This window comes from Mustela erminea, chromosome 6 (assembly GCF_009829155.1).
Source record: "Mustela erminea isolate mMusErm1 chromosome 6, mMusErm1.Pri, whole genome shotgun sequence".
Lineage (NCBI taxonomy): Eukaryota > Metazoa > Chordata > Mammalia > Carnivora > Mustelidae > Mustela > Mustela erminea.
This window is the reverse complement of record NC_045619.1, coordinates 20,896,587-20,918,893: the sequence shown is the minus strand read 5'-3', so window position 1 is coordinate 20,918,893 and position 22,307 is coordinate 20,896,587. Positions and strand designations below refer to the sequence as shown.

General features: G+C 35.1%; 1 protein-coding gene across 3 annotated transcripts in view; it reads right to left on the bottom strand.

Annotated features, from left to right (window-relative positions):
• The window catches only part of UHRF1BP1L (UHRF1 binding protein 1 like), a 107,095-nt gene that overhangs the window by 67,771 nt on the left and 17,017 nt on the right, over positions 1-22,307 (bottom strand). For all 3 annotated transcript variants that reach the window (XR_004286676.1, XM_032346650.1, XM_032346648.1), the window contains 3 exons: positions 4,071-4,233; positions 2,436-2,474; positions 1,047-1,138 (listed from right to left, as the gene is read on the bottom strand). Coding sequence is in view for 2 of the 3 variants with exons in the window: in XM_032346648.1 (XP_032202539.1) it covers positions 1,047-1,138; positions 2,436-2,474; positions 4,071-4,233 (294 nt within the window). In the remaining variant the exon portion in view is untranslated. The remainder of the gene's footprint in view (positions 1-1,046; positions 1,139-2,435; positions 2,475-4,070; positions 4,234-22,307) is intronic.

The window sequence follows — 22,307 nt, the reverse complement described above, 5'->3', positions numbered from 1 at the left end:
TATACCCAACATGGGGCTCTAACTTACAACCCTAAGATCAACAGTCACATGCTCTATCAACTGAGCCAGCCAGGAACCCTGTGTACATTCACTCCAAAGAAGAGTTTTATCATTGGTTTGACACAGCACCCAGAATACTATAAAATGTTCAGGGCTGCCATGTTCTACAACTTGAGAAGGCACTGATCACATTAAATCTATATGAACATTTTACATGAACAGGTACACAGACAAAAATTAGTACAGAAATCCTGCTTTAAGGAAATGATATGAGACCCAAATTGATGATATGAGACCCAGTAATAAACAGGTAATTTTCTAAAGATCTATTTTTTTAAGGGGCACCTGGTTGGCTCAGTTGGTTAAGCGTCTGACTTCACCTCAGGTCATGATCTTGGAGTCCTGGGATCCAGCACTGCATCAGGCTTCCTACTTAGCAGGGAGGCTGCTTGCTCCTCTGCTCCTCCCCCTGCTTGTGCCCTCATGTTTGCTTCCTCAAATAAATGAATAAAATCTTTAAAAAAAAGGATCAATTTTTTTAAGATCTAACTTCTCAAGAAAATTTTGCAAAATGGCTCTCATGCTTCTACTTTATTAGCATTTGATTTTTATCTATCAAAATCCAATGTGTATGAAGTGTGAACATTCTATATTTAATGAATTTTAGGATAACCCAAAAGGCCTATAATTTTTTTAAGGCATCAATTTAACCCTTAAGAGTCTTTCCACTGATGCATAGAATAAATGATAGACAAAAAAACTATTCAGAAATTAAGAGACTATCTGATTTATAAAATGCTTTTGGTTCATCATTACTATTTTAATATCAAGGAAAGCAAGATGAATAAAAGAGGCTAAAAATCAATTCTACTACTCTGGCAACAAAATACCAAAACTGCAAAATGTCTGATGGGAACAGAGGACTGAAATAGAAACTGTCTGAGGTTAGGAAATTTTATTTTATGTTCCATTACTACAGATCACAGAGGCTGACTACAGAAAAGAACTCCCTTTGCAAGTCATGCAGATTAATGGAAATAGCTTACCTTTGTCCTGAAGCAGTTGCAATTGGTGATGGGCCATTAGGGTTTCGTGGTTCTTCACATGTACTCATTTCCATTATTACTTTATCCAGGGTCTAATAAAAATAGATTAAAAATGTAAAAAATTAGATATTTTATGAAAATATCATGTAACACTACTTTCTCTTTCATTTCTTTGGGAACAACATAAACAGTTAATTAAGCAGAATCATTTTAAATCTCTCTAAAAGTCTAAAAAGACAAATACCAAAACAGAAAATGTGCTCAGTCCTTTCTCAAGGCACTTACTATCTGATGAAAAAGCTGTGCGTATATAGGAATATGAAACAAAAAAAAATTACAAGTAGCCTTATGCTGCTGAAATCAGATTTTACAGAAACTCAATCTCTAGTCCCAAAATGTATGATATTATTAATTGCTAAATGAGATTATATATTAATGAATGGGATTTAAGCATCTGTAAAAGCTTATCCCAATCTAAGATTTGAGATTTAAGAAAAACAACAATGAAAAATATGAAATATGCAAGAAATGTGAAAAAATAAGCACTGCCATAATGAAAAAAATTTCTTTCAAGGTAACAGTTTTGAAGATCAAATGTCCTTAGTAGTCATCACTAACACTAATGTTCTTTATTCTCTATTTTAAAAAAGTATTTATTATCTGAAATTGTCATTTACTTGTTACTGGTCTCTTCTATAAAAATATCAAGTTCCCTCAGAGCAAAGGGAATGTGCTCAATAAATATCTGTGGAATTAATGAATCAGTAAAATGACCATATGACCGATCTTTCTTCAATTTTCCTTAAAAAAGGAAATACTGGGGTGCGTAGGTGGCTTAGTCAGTTAAGCATCTGCCTTTGCCTCAGGTCACGATCCCAGGGTCCTGTGATCAGCCGCCTGGGCTCCCTGCTCAGTGGGGAGTCTGCTTATCCCCCTCATTCTACCCCTCCCCACTGCACTCCTCTGTGTCTGTGCAAGCGCATGTGCGAGCGCACGGACGTGTGCACTCAGTCTCAAATAAATAAATAATAAACTCTTTAAAAAAGGAAAGTATATTCAGGTCCGTATTGTTTAATTTAGTAGATCAATAAAATCAGAAACACAGAAGGTATGAATTAAATGTTATTAAAACTGTCATAGTATGTCAATAAACAGCTAAGTGACACAATAAAAATATACCAACTTAGAACATAATACAAGACCCTCCCATTTTAAATTTCACTCTTCTCATTAAAGGGCTGAAAAAATTAAGTACCATCCAAATAAAATGAAAGCCAATTTGTAGAAAAGCCAGAATATTGTGTTTCTATGAAACAAAAGATTAATACTAGCAGAGCAGTTAGATCATATCCATATATAAATGTTTATTTGAGGCGAGTCAGAACTCACCAAACAGATGGGATGTGTTTTCAATTTTGTCCATGGAATCTACCAAAAAAACAAACAAACAAAATTTTTTTCTTTAAAATCAATCATTAAAAAATAATTTAAAACAGAAATCAACACAGATGCTCTCTAAATATAGTGACAGACATACCAAATTTTATCAGGTGACTTCTTCTCAAATTGCTAAGTAATTAACTGAGCAACTCATTTAGACTCTTAAAATCAGATGTACCTATTTTGTATAAGAAAAGATTACTAATCATATTTTCTTAGTCATCTTTTAAAATAAGAGTTTCAGGCCCTTGTAAGTTTCTTTTTCCCCAGACTTTAAAACACATTTTAACTTCATGATTGATTGATTTAATTTTATGTAGGCTCCATGCCTGACCTGTGGCTTGAAGTCACAACCCTAAGATTAAAAGTCACATGCTCTTCTGACTGAGCCAGCCAGGAGTCCCTTAACTTTGTAATTTAAACTAAGATTTCCCAGCAGAGCATAACCAGTCTTATATTTATTGAACGTTTTTTTAAATTCTAAAATTCTGACCATGGGGCTGGCTTCATCTTAGAAGAACATATGACTCTTGATCTCAGGGTCATGAGTGCAAGCCCCATGTCAGGTGTGTATATTACTTAAAAATAAAGTCTTAAAAAAAATTGTTTTTAATAAAATAAAATTCTGACCAATCTTTTTATAGATACAAAGGTGAGGCCACTCATGTAAAATGTAGGCAATATCAAATAATAATATTCAAACATACACTAAAAAATCACATCTTGATAGACATTCGGGTTAAAGGTGACCATTGAACAATATAGGAAGCTTCCCATACTCTTTTTTTTGGAGTCCAATTTTAATTTTATGAAACAGATTACTCAAGCAGTACTTCTACTGAGAAGACTCTCAAAAACACTGGTCTTTAAGAGTAAGAAGTGATATGACAAATGACTAGAGTCAAAGGTATGCAGGAATAAATTTTAATAAGGAATAATAATAAAAAACAAGAATCTTTGAGGAAGAAACAAATGAGGAAAAGAAATAAAATTTCAAATAAAAATACAATGTACAGAGTAAGATAAGGATTTATGGTTTTATATCTTTATTTGAAATCATGTTTCCTTACTACAGATTTAAACTGTCCCTATTAACAATAAATCCTATGAAAAAGTATCTTTGAATATACACCAAATTTAACCAATTATCTTATTAACTACCAATATTTTATTTTAATGTTAAGACTAAACTTAAAACAAAAATTAAACTATAAATTAATTTGGGAGAAGGATGCTGGGGTTATGGACATTGGGGAGGGTATGTGCTATGGTGAGTGCTGTGAAGTGTGTAAACCTGGCAATTCACAGACCTGTACCCCTGGGGATAAAAATATTTTATATGTCCATAAAAAATAAAAAATTTTTAAAAAATTATAAATTAATAATATATTAACATATGACTTCAATTAAATTTATCTAGCACACATTCATGCAATTACCTAGACACAGGTATCTGTCTTCTTAAATTATATTAATGCAAATGACTTTTTACAGAACCATCTAAAACAAAATATTTTAAGCGATAGAAATGAAATAAAAATGAAAACAGAAAATGCTTTCTTTCCACAGATATCAAAGTCTTACCCTAATAGATGCTTTATTACAAAAAACTTTGTTGATAGCAAGCCATGTCGGCAAATCCAACATATTCTGGAGCACCTCTTCATCCAACTCCAAATTCTTCAGTTCACCTTCTCCTTTGAGGGTGCTTAGATTTATCTTGTCAGGAGATAAATTTTTAGTAAATCTGAAAGAGAATATATATTGACATTCATTTTAGTGTCAGTTACTGTACCCCATTCTTGCAAATATACAGAGCATGAAAAATGTAATGGCACAAAGAAACACAAAACTTCAGGCTCTATTTTAATCCATGTTTTTTAATGAGGTTTTGTTATTATTGTTTTGGTCTCTCTTATCTATAGCACTCTTACATAAAGCCTACAGTGTTTTTAGCATATATTTGAATATAATATTCTCACATACATAAAACTCTGGTTCTTATTGCCTTTCAAATTTATGAATATTTAAGTAACATCCAGTTTTTTTCCAGGTACTATGCAAGGTAGTGAAGATAAGACCATCCCATAACCAGTTTTGTTCATTTTCCTAAAGACCACATCACAAAAAGGGATATTTCTATTTACTAACCAACCTACCAGGAAGGTTAAGGGAAAGGGGACCCTTTAGAAGTAGCAGTTGCAACTACTACCCATTCATCATCCCAAGAACAATATCAAAGGATATTAATACTCCTTTTAGAATCATCTAGAGATTCCCAGCTTCAGAAACTGATCCAGATCATTCAAGAATAAATTAGAGTACACAAATCTTTTTTTCTAAAAGGTCTCTGAGGAAGGGGGTTATGCAACTCTATTTGACAGGCAATCTTGGTGTTTTCTACATGAGACGGGTTTACAGGAAGAAATACCAATTACTTATAATACTGAATTGGATGTACAAATACCATTTACTCCTTTCTGTAAGAGTTAAGATAAATGAAGTATAAAGTATTTAGTGAAAGTGTCAAAAATCACATGAGAGACTAGATCCTAAATTCTAATTAAAGAACGCAGATTCTCGGGGCGCCTGGGTGGCTCAGTGGGTTAAGCCGCTGCCTTCGGCTCAGGTCATGATCTCAGAGTCCTCGGATCGAGTCCCACATCGGGCTCTCTGCTCAGCAGGGAGCCTGCTTCCTCCTCTCTCTCTGCCTGCCTCTCTGCCTACTTGTGATCTCTGTCTGTCAAATAAATAAATATAATCTTAAAAAAAAAAAAAGAACACAGATTCTCTATCGTGAATGAAAAATGAAAATTCTTAAACTTAAGAAAAAAGACTGGAAATAACAATAATAGTTAAAACAATACTGGACATTTTCCAAGGGCTTATTGTGTACCAGGTTCTTTGTATGCAAGCATTACTACTTTTTTGAATTCCTATGATAAACCTTTAAGGTCAATACTATTTTTATTCCCACTGTTTTGATAAGCAAACATAATGAGAAACTAACTTAACTTGCCCAGTATCACTAATTGGGCAAGTGATAGAGAGTGACAGATAGATATTGTCTCCAGTAGAGACAATAACAGTAATAATAATAAATTTTGCATACACATTAAAGTACTGCCAATTACATCAGTTTATTTGATCCTTACAACAACCCTAGTTCTTCCCTTTTACAGAAGGGAACAGCGGCCAAAATGAAGTTCAATCCCTTTGTGACTTCTGACCAGAGCAAGAACCATAAAAGGCATTTCAATGCAGCTTCACAGGAAGATTATGTCTTCTTCCTCTCTTTCCAAAGAGCTGAGACAGAAGTACAATGCTCAATCCATGCCCATCAAAAAGGAGAATGAAGTACGGGTTGGGCAAGAACACTGTAAAAGTCAGCAGACTGGCAAAGCAGTGCGGTAAAAGTCAGCAGACTGGCAAAGCAGTGCAGGTTTACAGGAAGAAATACACCATCTACACCAAATGAGTAAAGTGAGAGAAAGCAAACACACAACTGTCCATGTGGCCATTCGCCCTAGCAAAGTGGTTATCACTGGACCAAAAGTGGATGAAAGCTACAAAGATCCTTGAATATAAAGCCCAAACTTGCCAAGCAGGAAAGGAAGGGGCAAATATAAAGAAGAAACAACTGAGAAGATGCAGGAATAAAGTAACATTACATATAACTTTAAATAAAAACTGTTCAAATGAAAACTATAAATAAATAAAACAACCATTAAAGAAAAAAAAAGAAAAACTTCTAACTTTGCCCAGGAAGTACTTTTTTAATTTTTTTTAAGGATTTTATTTATTTACTTGACAGAGAGATCACAAGAAGGCAGAAAGGCGCAGAGAGAGAGAGAGGGAAGCAGGCTCCCTGCTGAGCAGAGAGCCCAATGTGGGGCTCGATCCTAGGACCCTGAGCCAAAGGCAGAGGCTTAACCCACTGAGCCAACCAGGCACCCCGTAAGTACTTTTTTCAAAAATAAAACTACTGACAAAATTAACTACCAGTTAACAAGAGTTATCAGCCCGTCTTTTACCTTTTTTGAAACTATTAAAGTAACAAAATATACTGGTTATTTACATCAACAAGAGTATCAATAAATATACACACACTTCATTTCATGCTTTCTACTGACTCTACACCAGAATTTCTTGAGCTGTATTTTATCGGGATTCATATCTTCTCACAGAATGTCAACTGAGAAACGCAGAATTTACATTTAACCCGTATTTGACCTGTGGATGCTGGGTTGTATTATACTGACCACCAATAAGTATATATTATTGGTTTAATACTATGATGTTTCCTGACAGCCTTTCACTCCTAATCATAAAGGAATGGCCTACTACCTCAAGGCAGATTATTAGAGCTAGAAGGGCGCATTCACTAAGTTCTTACTGAGAATCCACTATTCAGACACATACGCTGACAAGCAGTACACTTAAGGAGTGTAGCAAAACAGTAAGATAGCAGGCATAAGCAGAGGGTTTTTCACTGAGAGAAACCCTCAGTGAAAAGATGACATTTGGGCAAACATCTGAAGGAAGTGAAGGAGGTAGCTATTACAAACATCTAAGAATACTCTAGGCGAAGGAAAAAGGAAGGGTAAAAACGTGAGGTGGGAAAATGCTTGATATATCTGAGGAACAGTAAGAAAGTCAATGTTGGCTGGAGTAAGTGAGCAGAAAGGCAAAGGAAATGAGATGAAGTTAGAGAAACAATGGGGCCAGCTCACGCAGGACCTTTAAAACCACTCTGAGGACTATGGCTTTTACTCTAAGTAAAAATAAGAGTGATTAAAGATGGTTTTAACTAGAATAGGAAATTTTTTAAGATTCATTTTTTATTCGGAGGGAGAGAGAGAGCACAGGGAGACAGAATCTCAAGTAGACTCCATGCTGAATGTGGAATTCAACACAGGATTTATCTCAAGACCCTGATACCATGACCTGAGCTGAAATCAAGGATCAGATGCTCAACTCACTCAGCCACCCAGGCGCCCCTGGAAACTTTAATTTTCAAAGGTTCACTCCATTGAGACTATATAAAAAAGGAAAAACATAGAAGCAGGCAGTCCATATAGGAAGTTACCGTGATAATCCAGGTAAGAGAAGATGCTGCCCTGGATCAAGATGGAAGAGTAAAAAGTGATAGAAAAGCAACAGTCGAGATACATTCTGAAAGTAAAGCCAACAGGATTTGATTGTACAGAATGACATCAAGGATGACTTGCAAGGTTTTTAGTCTGAGTAAACGGAAGGACAGAGTTACCATTCATCAGGGTAAAGAAACAGAGGAAGAAATAAGTCTGGAATTGAGGATCCGAATTTAGGATTTGAATAGTTTAATTAAGATATGCCCCTTCGATATCCAAGAAGAGTTGCCAATCTGGTGAATATTCAAATCTCATTCAGTAACCGCAGATACAAATTTGGTCATCACCAATATTAGAGATGGTATTTGTAGTTGCAACATGGAGTCAGGAAATAAATGACTCAAGGACTATGGTCAGAGACCACAAAGAAGGCAAGAAATGTGAAAGAAACCATAAAGGAGATTACAGAAGAAGAAGCAGTAAGGGAGGAGAGTTGCTTTCAAGTTTTGTTTTCTTTACTTTCTTTATTAAGGCAAGAGAACATTAAAGCAAGCTTTTATGTTGGTCTCAATGATGGAGAAAAAAAAAAAACTACTGATGCTACAGTAAGGACAGACAACTGCTAGAGCAAAATCCATGATTAGAAGACAGCAGATGCACTACAGATGAGAAGGGTTGGCCTTGAACAGCTCTGACATTGGAAAGCATGTTAATATTCTATACATGTAATAAATAAAATGAGAAAGAATGAGAAAAGGGGAAGCACCTAAAACTGAAAGTAAACTGAAATAAATGAACCTAATTATACTTCAAAAATACTATAAGCATATTTAAAGGGAAGAGGAAGAAAAGAACAGATGGGCAAAGAATAATCTGAGTAACCAACATTATTTATATCATGCTACATACATATCAAGTATATATGTACTGGTGTTGCCAACCATATAAAGAAAATGCTCCTATTATGGTGAAAATTTGTGGTTTAAAATTACATACTGTGATTTCCATTATGTAAAAAGTATATTATAAAATGTCAAATAGCAACTATGGTTGTTGGTAAGACTTTAGACTTCTTCTTCTTTATACTTTCCTATATGTTTAAGTATTCTAATAAGGAGCATATATCACTTTTATAAAGACAAAAGTTAATCAAAAACCCAAAAAGACACGCCTGGCAGGAGTAAAAGTGAAAGACAGAAACATTAAAATTCATGTCATTAACAAGAAATTCTACCTTCAATTTAGTTCATACCAAAGGGACAACATCATCAAAGAGCATGGGCCTTAAAATCAGACAAGTAAGTCTGAATTCTTGTTTAGCCACTTGCTGTGGTACCTCTGTGCCTCAGTTTGCTCATCTATAAAATGGGGGAAATAACATCACCCTCAAACAATTTTAGTGAGGATTAAAGACAATATATAAAGCACCAGGTGCAAAACAGCCAAATAAGAGTTCTCTTTTTCCTTCCCTTTCTAAAATTTCGATTAAATTATGGACATATTGACTACAGTTTAAACTAAAGCGATATCAAAAGTTCATGCTTATCCAAATAGGACTTCAAAATGGTTAAGTTATAGAGCTAATATGGAAAACAACTTATATTAATACTGCTCATCTATTAAACTATTTTAAATAAAAAGCAGAAGATATAATGATAACCTACATTCACAGCTATGAAACAGCTTGTTCCCCAAATTGGGTAAACAGTGTAAATATCAAATTATTTATCTTCCATTATTCATGTTAATTAGGCTTTAGTTTACATATATTTTAGTTTTGCACAAATGTGTCCCAATCATTTACTAATATAATTATGTTTCTTGCAAAAACAGAAACTGGATAATGATTCTTCAGCCACATTTTTCATAATTTAATTAATAAAGGAAAAGCAGACTTCTTTAAGTGTATACTAGGCAAAAAAGGGAGGGAAACTTACAAAAGAGCAGTAAGGGCTGGAAGAGGCACTTTTCTACCTATACTTTTTCCAAGTGCTGCTACAGCTCTTCCGAATAAATTGCCATCTGAAATCCCCAGATAATTGTATTACTCTACTAAATATTATAACTGAGAAGAACCTGATCCTAAAGAGAATAAATTATTATCTGAAATAAACCACTTTCATTTCATAAAGAACCATGTAAAGCTCTGAAGAGTTATATAATCATTTTAAAACCAAACTTTTAAAAATAGGGCAGAAATTTAAGTCAATGAACTAAACTTCTGAATAATTTTTTTTTTAACTTAAGATTAAAGAAAGGGGTGGTAGAAATGAAGCATAACATATATACAAAACCAAAGTAGCTGTTAACAAAGACTCAAACGAGGATAAAGGAGAAAGCTGATTGACCTGAATATATCAAAGTCACAACAGTACAGAAGAAAGTCATACAATATGTAAAAAAGGGTACAACTTTTACTGATTTTTTTTATTTTTAAAATTTAGAAACACTCTCTCATTACTATGTACATTATGGCATGCAAAGGGGTTTATTTTAAAATATTTTAATATTTATAAAAAATAAATATTTTAAAATAAAACCCTTTTTTGCATATTATAAAATATTTATTTTAAAATATTTTAAAATAAACAAACCCTTCACTCCAACATTAGTACCCTATGAAAAAAAATTTTAATGTGGATGTTTATATTTTATTGGTTCACTTTTACTATCTTTTTAACAATGTAGTAATTCGAAAACATACTTAAAATATGAAAACAGGCTTCCATTTTATCCAAAATCTTCCCTAATTACACATAATACATGAAAATATATTTACTGGTTTTTTCAGTTATTAACAACAGAAATAGCTAACTAGAGGAATAAAATTTCCAGGCAAATGGAAAGAATGTGTTTGACTTAGATTATGCATTTTAGAATCCATACATAATTATTAGAGTCTAAATTACATGCAAAACACTGTGCTAAGCAGACACTTATGGCAGAACAAAGTCAGTCCATAATCAAAGATTTATAATTTGCTTAAGGTAACAGGCCACAAATGCATAAAAAGTTAAGAATTATAGCTCTGAAAAAAAAAAAAAGAATTACAGCTCTGCAAGAATAAAAATGCAACTTACTAATCAACCTCTCTATGCCTCAGTTTCCTTATCTGTGAAATGGAGATAAAACAATACCTGCTTTCATGGGGCTGTTTTGGTGAATAACTGGGTTAGGATATGTAAAATGCTGGGAAATGACCCTACTCAAAGGAAAACTCAGTAGTAGCTATTACTAATACAAAAACACAGGTCAAATGAACAGGTCAAATATGAACACAAAGACTTGATATAACCAGTGGTGAAATTTTCCCCCCCAAAAAGGGGGGGGTTGATAAGGCAGTAAGTATGCGGATCATAAATCAAAAAGCATAAATTTTATATCTGATGTTACTAAAAATTTTAGACATGATTTATTTTAACACTCATCGGATCCATTCTATAGCTACATCATAAAAACAAAGATAATACAGTTATTTGCTAAAGAAACCTGAAACAGATGTCTCAAACCATCTCCAGGTTAAATACACTTAATTGGAGATAGAATTGTAAAAATCTTCGTGCTCAAAAGAATCCTAACACAGTTATAAACCCTTTTCTCACTAGTTACCTACCTTCCTCTACACTTACCTTTTGCATTCAAATACTAAAACCCTGGGATATTCTTTTCAAAACTCATCAGTAAATAGGCATTTCTTGCATTATTCACCTTGCCCTGAAACTGTTTATGGTTCCTGTTATTGAACATGTTATTAAAGATTCACATCAGTGTCTACTATTCTTCTAAACTTAATAATTGGCTCTGTTACCTGATAATTACTTCCTCAAATAACAGTTGTAACTAGAAATAATAATTTCTATTCTGTGATATTTCATGCTCTGACCTGAACTAGATCTTACAGGGAACTTAGCAACACATGTTAAACTGTTTGATTATGAAACGTAGAGTAGGCACAAGTAATCTGAAATTCCTAGATGGACTTCAAGGGATTCAAGATATTTTATATATTTTCAAAGGGGGCTTTTAGAAACAAAAAAGGCTAATTAAGAACCACTGACTTAAAGAAAAAGGATTAATTTTAACCATTCAGAAAATAAATTACTTCCATATTATAAGTTGGTTTTCAATACTGTTATTATTTAATATAATTGACTTGTTACAAACAAACCCCTCATACGGTGGCTGCCCAGCTACCAATGATTCCATCTTCCCAGAGAAAGGCTATATATACAGGAGAAAAGTGCATACCTAAAACATACTACTTCTTACCTAAAACATACAGGTGATTGATAAAGAAGCTGAAGAGGCATCTAGGCCGTTAAATCAGATTCTTTCCTTCAGAAATTTGAAACTACAACACTTAGTACCAAGATGACAAATAACAAAGGGATATGACTGACAGAGAAACACAGATCCAGTACTTTAGAACTTAAAGATACCATAAAGATTCTTCTCCTATCACTGCTCCAACCTCTTAAATTAGGTCAAATTCACACCTATGAAATGAACTAGTGGGGCGCCTGGGTGGCTCAGTGGGTTAAAGCCTCTGCCTTTGGCTCGGGTCATGATCCCAGGGTCCTGGGATCGAGCCCCGCATCGGGCTGTCTGCTCCGCAGAGAGCCTGCTTCCTCCTCTCTCTCTCTCTCTCTCTGCCTGCCTCTCTGCCTACTTGTGATCTCTGTCAAATAAATAAATAAAATCTTTAAAAAAAAAAAAAAAAAAAAAAAAAAAAAAGAAATGAACTAGTAATTGACATCACTAGCTAGTTTCTCAAGACTGTGCATCCCTATAAAGATTAAATTCTCACTGTATATGAAGAGATATTATAAGAACCAATTATCTTTGTTTAAGCAAATTTAATAGCCTTTGCTTGATTTTACTCAAAACAGTATTTCTAGAAGAAAACAAAGTACCTTAAGACCACACTAAAATCATACAAGAGAGGATGTTTCTGGAGAGACTTCCCAAAATCTGAAAGACTACCAAGCCCTTTGGCTGGGAACAATAAATTATTAATCTGCAACTAATCACATCCTTTCATAGTCTATGGGTTTCATCATGCAGACATAAATATCACTCCACTCAAAACTAAGAAACAGGGGTACCTGGATGACTCAACTGATTAAGCATCTGATCTGATTTCAGCTCAGGCCATGACCTCAGGGCCCTGGGACTGAGCCCCACATGGGGCCCTGCACTCAGCATGGAATCTGCTTGAGATTCTCTTCTCCCTCCCTGTCTGCCCCTCCCGCTTGTTCTCTCTCTCTCTCTCAAGTAAATAAATAAATAAATGTAGAAAGAAAGAAAAAAAAAAAAAAGAAAGAAATGGATGAAGCCTTTCTAAAGAAACCCATATTCCCTCACTTATTCCATTATCTAACCCCATTTTTTCACCGTAGTTGTACCTCTTTTAATCTGGCACTCTCCTCTTGGGGCTACTTGCTTTCTTGCCCTACTCTATCCCTTATTATCTTCAGGATCAAAAAGTGAACTAGTTATTTTGAAAAATGTTGATATAAGCTAGGTCAAGAAATACACTTTGTTACAGCCTAGTACATACAGATACACACACACAATTCAGATGAAAATTCCACAGAACAATATTTAATACAGTCTGATATTTTCAGTTCTATTTCATTCTTTTATTTTATTTTATTTTATTTTATTTTATTTTTTTATTTATATGTCAGAGAGAGAAAGCGCACGAACACAGGCAGACAGAATGGCAGGCAGAGGCAGAGGGAGAAGCAGGCTCCCTGCGGAGCAAGGAGCCCGATGTGGGACTCGATCCCAGGACGCCGGGATCATGACCTGAGCCGAAGGCAGCTGCCTAACCAACTGAGCCACCCAGGCGTCCCTATTTCATTCTTTTAAAACAGTGAGTGATCCCAGGGAGCCTGGGTGGCTCAATCAGTTAAACAGCTGACTCTTGATTTCTACTCAGGTCATGATCTCAGGGTTGTGAGACTGAGCCCTGTGTCAGGCTCTCTCTCCCTCTACCGCTCCCCCAACAACATGCACGCAGGCTCTCTCTCATGTTCTCTCAAATAAGTCTTCAAAAAAAATAAAATGAAGTAAAATATGGTCACAACGTAACACATATTTCACAAGGTAAGTTAAAACTCACAGCTTAAGAAATACATCATGACCAAGTATGAAGATTGGCTTAACATTCAAAAATCAACCAGTGTCACACACCATATTAAAAAGTAAAATCACAGGGCACCTGGGTAGCTCAGGTCATGATCTCGGGGTCCTGAGATCAAGTCCCACATCCAGCTCCCTGCTCAGTGGGGAGTCTGCTTCTCCCTCTGCCTCTGCTGTTCCCCCAGTTTATGCTCTCTTGCTTGTGTGCTCTCTCTCTCTCAAAATAAATGAAACATATAAAAATAAAAAGTAAAATCACATGATGATCAAAATAAAGACATAAAAAAGCACTAGATGAAAGTCAATACCATACATGGAAAAATAACTCTCAACAAACTAGGGACAGAAGAAAACTTCCTCAGGCGCCTGGGTGGCTCAGTCTAAGCAGGAGCCTTTGGCTCAGGTCGTGATCCCATGCTAGGATTAAGCCCCACATCGGGCTCCCTGCTCAGCAGGAAGCCTGCTTCTCCCTCTCCCACAAGCAGGAACACTGCTCTCACTGTCTGTCAGGGAAATAAATAAAATCTTTAAAAAAAAAAAAAAAAAAAGAATAGAACTTCCTCCAAACTACAAAGGACATCTATGAAAATCCTACAGCTAAAATCATACTTAAAGATGGAAGACTAGGGGCTCCTGGGTGGCTCAGTGGGTTAAGCCTCTGCCTTCGGCTCGGGTCATGATCTCAGGGTCCTGGGATCAAGCCCCGCACTGGGCTCCCTGCTCAATGGGGAGCCTGCTTCCCCGCTCTCTCTCTGCTTGCCTCTCTGCCTACTTGTGATCTCTCCCTCTGTCAAATAAATAAATAAAATCTTAAAAAAAAAAAAAAAAAAAAAGATGGGAGACTAAAATGCTTTATCCCTAAGACAGAGACAAGACAAAGACATCTGCTCTTACCACTTCTATTCAGTATTGTATTAGAAATTCTAGCCAATGCAATCTAAGGCAAGAAAAAAATAAAAGACATTCTATTTAGAAAAGTAAAACTGCCTTTTCCCCCCAAAGACGTGATCATCTGTACAGAAAACCATACAGAACCCTTTTAAAAGTTACCAGAACTAATAAATGAGTGTAGCAAGGTTATAGGATATAAGAGAAATATAAAAAATAAAAATGAAGGGACACAGGAACCAAATGAAAGCATTCCCAATGGCTAAAGCTGGAACAATTTGGGCAACAAAATAAATTATTAGATTATAACTCAAAATATAAAATAAATATACATGAATATATGCAGATATAAATACAAGATTGAATAAATAACTGGGAAAGAAGAGATAAATCTCCCATACAGAAAATAACTTACTTTTTCTCTACTCCAACCTCAGGGAAGTGGAACATAACCCTTCATTCCTTTTGTGTGTGGCTGCTTTTCTTTCCAAAGTATACAGTATGAAAGTGGGCAAAAGAGTAACTTTACAGTGGAGAATCTGACAAAGGCCAACATCAACAATGTTGTACTTTGATATGACATGATAAAAATGGCATTTTGCCTCTGTGGTCTTCTTGCAAAAAAACCTATAACCCATTCTAATCATGAGAAAAACCTTATACAAATACTGACTGAAAGACACCGAACAAAATATCTAACCAATACTACCGAAAACTCTCAAGATCACCAAAAAGAAGGAAAGTATGAGAAACTGTTTTAGTCAGAATGAGTCTAAAACAAAATGATGACTAAATATGTGATATTCACAATGAGATCCTCAAGCTAATGAAGGACATTAGGTAAAAAAAACTTGGAAATATATGCAAAGTATAGGCTATAGTTAATAATAATTTGTAAATACTGGTTCATTAATTGTGACAAATGTACCATAACTTATAATATATTAATAAAAGAGATGGACTCCAATGCTATTAAATCCTGTCCTTTTCATTTTTTAAAACAGTCCATGAATAGCTAATTCTTAAAATCTGTTTTTCTCAACCATAGAAAATCTGTCATGCATGCCTTATTTCAAAGGGGTAAATGAAAAGCTCTAATGATTCATGAAAACTGTTTGAGAGCATAATTCCAAAGCATAACTCTGGAGTTAATTCTTATTAAGACTATGAGAAGCCTAACAAAAATCTTTGCTACAAGTCTCTCAACCAGTATTATTTCTTGATTCATAAAATTTTTCAGAATTTCTTACATCCAGTTTTTTGTTTTTAGTAACTTAGCAGAGAGTATTGTGCAGGAGATTACATGGCTGCCTCAAAAGGGCTACTGAGAGTATTTACGAACCTGCCAATCTGGCATTGATTTTTACGGTGAATGCAAATAAGGATCCAAAGCCTATCTTCTTTTCCCACAGAAAAAATATTTTTAACAGAGACTTTGAACAGAGAACTTGACCAGTATATCCTAGTAAAAGGAGATGTATGAATAGTGTTTTACTGTATTACATGGTAATCCCTCTATAAAAATTAAAAGATCTATAATAAAGAAAATCACACACACACACAAGTAATAGGGGAGATGGGATGTGAGATATATGAACACGCTTCATACTAGCCTTACTGCCTTTTTCTTTTTTAATAATTTTTATAAACATATAATGTCCTCACTGCCTTTCAATCAAAAACTTTTCCGCCCAAAAATATCTTAGTTAAAAAATCATTTGAGCTGCATTTGGAAGTTTTATCCATTTTGTTGTGTTTAAGTTTCATTTAAAACAAGTTAGTACAATAAAAATATAAATTGTTTCCATATCCTAAGAACAATAGGAAACTGAAAATTTTAAAGTACCATTTATAATAGCATGATAAGTATGAAATTTTTAGGGATAAATCTGACAAAAGGTATACAAAATCTATATACTGAGAAACATAAAACGTTGCTAAAATTTTAACAGACATAAATAGAGAAACACATAGGTAGATCAGATGACTCAATATTTTTTAAGATGTCAGTTCTCCTCAAATTGATTTATAGATTCCAAACAAAAAAATACCCAGCAGGTTTTTTGGTGAAACAGGTTGATTCTGTAGAGTATCAAACTAACTTTGGAAAAGATGAACAGAGTTGTAAGCCTTGTACTACCAATTTCAAGACTTCTTAAAAAGCAACGGTTCAGGGGGTGCCTGGGTGGCTGAGGCAGTTAAGCACCTGCCTTCAGCTGAGGTCATGATCTCAGGGTCCTGGGATGGACCATACATCAGGATCCCGGCTCACTGGGGAGTCTGCTTCTCCCTTCCCCACAGCCCCTCCCCCTGTTCCTCCTCTCTCTCAAATAACTAAATAAAATCTTTACAAAATATATTAAAAGGTGCCTGGGTGTCTCAGTTGGTTGGGTGTCTGCCTTCGGCTCAGGTCATGATCCCAGCCAGAGTCCTGGGATCAAGTCCCATATTGGGCTCCTTGCTCAGCATGGGGCCTGCTTCTCCCTCTGCCTGCCACTTTCCCTGCTTGTGCTCTCTCCCTGTCAAATAAATAAATAAAATCTTTTTAAAAAGAGAGAGAGAAGAAAGAAAGAGAAAATAAAATATATTTTTTAAAAAGTTACAGTGGGGTATGTGGCTGGCTCAGTTGGTAGAGCATGAAACTTGATCTCACAGTCCTGAGTTCAATCCTGATGTCGGACATAGTGCATACTTTAAAAAAAACAACAAACTACAATATTCAAGATGGTGTGAGACTGGTGTCAAGTCCCACAAACAATGGAACAAACTAGAGAGTCCTGAAATAGAACTAAATTTGTAGTAAGGGGATTTTCAACAAAGGCAGAAAAGCAAATCAGTGGTAAAAAGACAAGGGTGCCTGGGTGGCTCAGTTTTGATCTCAGCTCAGGTCTTGATCTCAGGATTGTGAGCGCAAGCCTGCTTATGGCTTAAAAACAAAACAAAACAAAAAAGATACTATTCTCAATAAACTGTGTTGGAAACACTGTATAGCCACTGCCAAAAGAAAAAAAAAAAAACAAAAAAGGATCTTGATACTTACCTCACACCATAAACAAATATTTAAATAGGTCACAGACCAAAATCTAAAAACTGGATCCATAAAATCGCTGTAAGAAAATACAGGAGAAAATCCTGGTGATCTTGAGCCTGTCAAAGATTTTTTTTTCCTTAAGATTTTATTTATTGATTTATTTGGGGGGTGGAGAGAGCACAAGCAGGAGGAGAGGAAGAGGCCAAGGGAGAGGAAGAAGCAGACGCCCTGGTGAGCAGGGAGCCGGGTGCAGGGTTCAATCCCAAGACCTGAACTGAAGGCAGACGCTTAACCAACTGAGCCATCCAGGCGCCCCAAGCCTGGCAAAGATTTCTATAACATAACAAAAAACGCACAAATCATAAAAGAAAAAAAAACAATAAATTATGTTTTATCAAAATTAAAAACCCCACTCATCAAAGACACTGTTACTAAAGGAGAAGCCAAAAAGGGGGAGAAAATATATTTACAAAACATGTTTGAAAAAGGACTTTTATTTACAATATATAAAGATTCTTACAACTCAAAAATAAGACAACTAATTAATAAAATAAGCAAAAGATTTAAACAGACCCTCAAACCAAAGAAGACACAGAGATGGCAGATAAACACATGAAAAGATATACAATACAGCCAGTCAACAGGGAATTTGAAATTAAAACCATACCACTACTTACTTACCCGCTAAAATGAGAAAATTAAAAGACTGACGATACTGAGCACTGCTGAAGATATGGAACAACAGAACTCTCACACACTTACTGGTGAGAACAAAAATGTACACTTCAGAATGCTGTTTACCAGTTTCTTAACTTACATATGTACCCATACATAACTCAATCATCCTACTCCTAGGCATTTACCCAAGAAAAATGAAAACCATGTGTCCTCACAAAGACTTTCACACAAATATTTACAGTAGCTTTATTTATAATAGTCAAAAACTGGAAACAACCTAAATGACCATCATCAGGTGAATGGATAAACACATTATGGCATATTCACAATGGAATATGAATATATTCAGTAATAAGAGAGAAGGCATATGGGGCACTTGGGTAGCTCAGTTGTTAAACGTCTGCCTTTGGCCTAGGTCATGGTCCCGGGGTCCTGGGATCGAGCTTCACGTCAGGCTCCCTGTTCTGTGGGAAGCCTGCTTCTCCCTCTCCCTCTCCCACTCCCCATGCTTGTGTTCCCTCTCTCACTCTCTCTCTGTCTAATAAATAAAATCTTAAAAAAGACAAAGAGAGAGAGAGAAGGTCTACAACAAACCAGATTAATTGCAAAATAATTGTGCTGAGGGATAGAGGCCAAAAGAAGGTATAAGATTCATTCATATAAAATTCTAAAAAATACAAACTAATCTAAGTGAAATAAAGCAGATTATATAATAACAAAGCATGAGACAGGAGGGGAAGGAGAGGATTACATTAGGACATGAGGGAACTTAAGAGCTTATGCCAAAATTTCATTAAATATGTACAGTTTACTGCATATAAATCAGTTATATTTCAATAAAGCTGCTTAAGTCATATATAAAAATGCTTATAGAAGACTGATTTTATTTACTTGCATATTAAAAAATAATCGAGCCAAACAAAATATAAATTGAAAATGCTCAATAAAGAAGGTAATTTATTATGAATACTCCTTTTCTCTCTCTCTTTCTCTCTCTCTCTCACACACACACAAACACCCCATGTATATAGGTGAATATATACATCCTAATAAAAAAGAAAATGGACTAGTTAACTTAATAAAGTACAAGGAAATAAGAATTTTTAAGATATCTGAACCATGGCTTTTTGAAAATATTGTAATTTGCCATGTGAAGATACAAGAAGCAATTTTTAAGCCACATTAAAAAACTGAATAGATCAGGGCGCCTGGGTGGCTCAGTGGTTAAGCCGCTGCCTTCGGCTCAGGTCATGATCTCAGGGTCCTGGGATCGAGTCCCGCATCGGGCTCTCTGCTCAGCAGGGAGCCTGCTTCCTCCTCTCTCTCTCTCTGCCTGCCTCTCTCCCTACTTGTGATTTCTCTCTGTCAAATAAATAAATAAAATCTTAAAAAAAAAAAAACTGAATAGATCACTTAGCATGGAGTCTGCTAGGGATTCTCTCTCCCTCTCCTTCTGACCCTTCTGCTCATGTTCTTTCTCTCTCTAAATAAATAAATAAATCTTTAAAAAAATTTTAAAAATTAAAAACCAAGTAGATCAATAAGCAGCCTTCATACTATCAAAAAATATAAAAGAACTTCAGGATTTTAACACCTGAAAAGTTCCACTAATCCAAAGTATTCATCTTATAAAATGTGAAGTCCAAAAGGGTTCAGTCAACTGCTAATGTCATATCACAGCAGAGCCAAGACTATAATCAAATGTGTATAGTTTTAACTTAAAAGGTATTTCAATATCGATTACCATTTCATTATCATACTCACTGATTTTCAATTCAACAATATTTAATAAACATTTCCTGGGCATTATAGGAGTATGTGGCAATTCTTATCTTCAAGGAGCTTTCAATGTCAATTTGAGGCTTATTAAATATTTAAGACAAATATTTTCTTCAAAGAAAACTACAATGTTATTGGAAGAAGAATCATGTTTTGCTCACAATAATTTTTTTTTTTTTTTTTTTTTTTAGTATTCTCAATTCACAGAGTTTGTTTGGCTTGGTTATTTTTATAATATACATGTAAAGGAAATCAAGCAATCTTGTCTGGTCAGTTTTTTCACACTTAAAGAAATGAAAAGTTTTTTATTTTTTTTTAAGATCTTATTTATTTATTTCCCAGACAGAGATAACAAGTAGGTAGAAAAGAAGGCAGAGAGAGATGGGGAAGCAGGCTCCCCGCTCAGCACAGAGCCCAATGCGGGGCTCAATCCCAGGACCCTGGGATCACGACCTAAGCCAAAGGCAGAGGCTTTAACCCACTGAGCCACCCAGGCGCCCCAAAGAAATGAAAAGTTTTAAAGGATGGAAGAAGTTATAAGTTGGCAGCCTCTGAACTTTGTTTTACCACAAATATGTTTTATCTGCACAGTGTTTTAAAAAACCTGAATTGGGGGTGCCTAGGTGGCTCAGTGGGTTAATGCCACTGAGCCTTCAGCTCAGGTCATGATCTCAAGGTCCTAGGTTCTAGCCCCGCATCAGGCTCTCTGCTCAGCAGGGGGCTGCTTCCCTCTCTCTCTCTGCCTGCCTCTCTACCTACTTGTGCTCTCTGTCAAATAAATAAATAAAATCTTAAAAAACCTGAATCGGTGGCTAACATTTAAAATGAGCAGACATTATATTAAAATCTGGGTTTCCTGATTTTTGTTGAAATACTGGAAGATGTGACACAAATACACAGGCATTTCATGACAAAAACTGAGCAATGATTAATTAGGCTCTTGGGTAACTTAGACAAGACATAATTACTGCTTTCAAAAACCTCATAGTTTAGTATTAGAGACAAGCACATAAACAAATCATGACAGTACATTATAGTTTTACTATGTGCCAAGCACTGTGTAACAGGTATTACAATAAAAATGAAAATAGGATAAGATGGAGGTACACGAGAAGTAGTGATCATTTGCTAAAAACACTGTTTAGGGAAGGCTTCATGAAGGAGGCCAAACTTGAACTGTGTTTTTTAAGAGTTAAGTTTCTGCCAGGTGAATAGGAGAGAGGAGGACATCTTAGGCACGGTGACAGAATGTTCAAGGCTACAGGATCACATACAATAGCCATGGATGAAGTATAAGGCATCAGGTAGTTTGTAACGAAATGGAATGCCTTTGAAAGATGGACTAAAGCCAGATCACAAAGGACGCTTGCATCCTGTGCCAAGGAATGTAGGTTTCATCCTACGCATCTGTATTGTTCCCACAATGCTCCTAAGAAGACTCATGATTCAACATTGCTGGGTGGAGAAATAAAAAGGGAAAAGATATAATAGCTGATCGCCCTAATTACTGATTCAACTAAATTACTAAAAGGCAATTATAAGCATAGCCGGTCTTTGTTCCATTAACAAGGAGCCCTACTTTTTGCCTATCTTATACAGTTAAGTTTTATTTTAATATTTCTTTGGACAAAAAAATTCTACTGTTATAAACAAATATTTTTAAAAAGCCTGAACATGAGCCATTAAAATTTTTTTTTACCGATCTTTATGTGATACGCCACACATTAACAAAGTAAAGGATAAAAACCATACGATCATCTCAGTAGACAGAAAAAGCACTTGACAAAATTCAACATCTATTTATGTTAAAAGTTCTCAACAAAGTGGGCACTGAAGAAATGTACCCCTCAACATAATAAAGGCCTTAAGACAAATCCACAGCTAACAACATACTTAACAGTGAAAAGCTGAAGGATTTTCCTCCAAACAGGGGCAAGAGAAGGATGGTACTCTCATCACTTTAATTCAACACAGTATTGGAAGCCCTAGCCAGAGCAATTAGGCAAGAAGAAGAAATTTTAAAAATCCAGATTGGAAAGGAAGAAATAAAATTGTTAATCTGTAAATGATAAATTAAAATATATAGAAAATTCTAGACTCTACCAAAAACTACTAATGAGAACTAATAAATAAATTCAGTAAAGTTGCAGAATACAAAATTAACATACAGAAATAGGTTGCACTAATAAAGAGTTATCAGAAAGA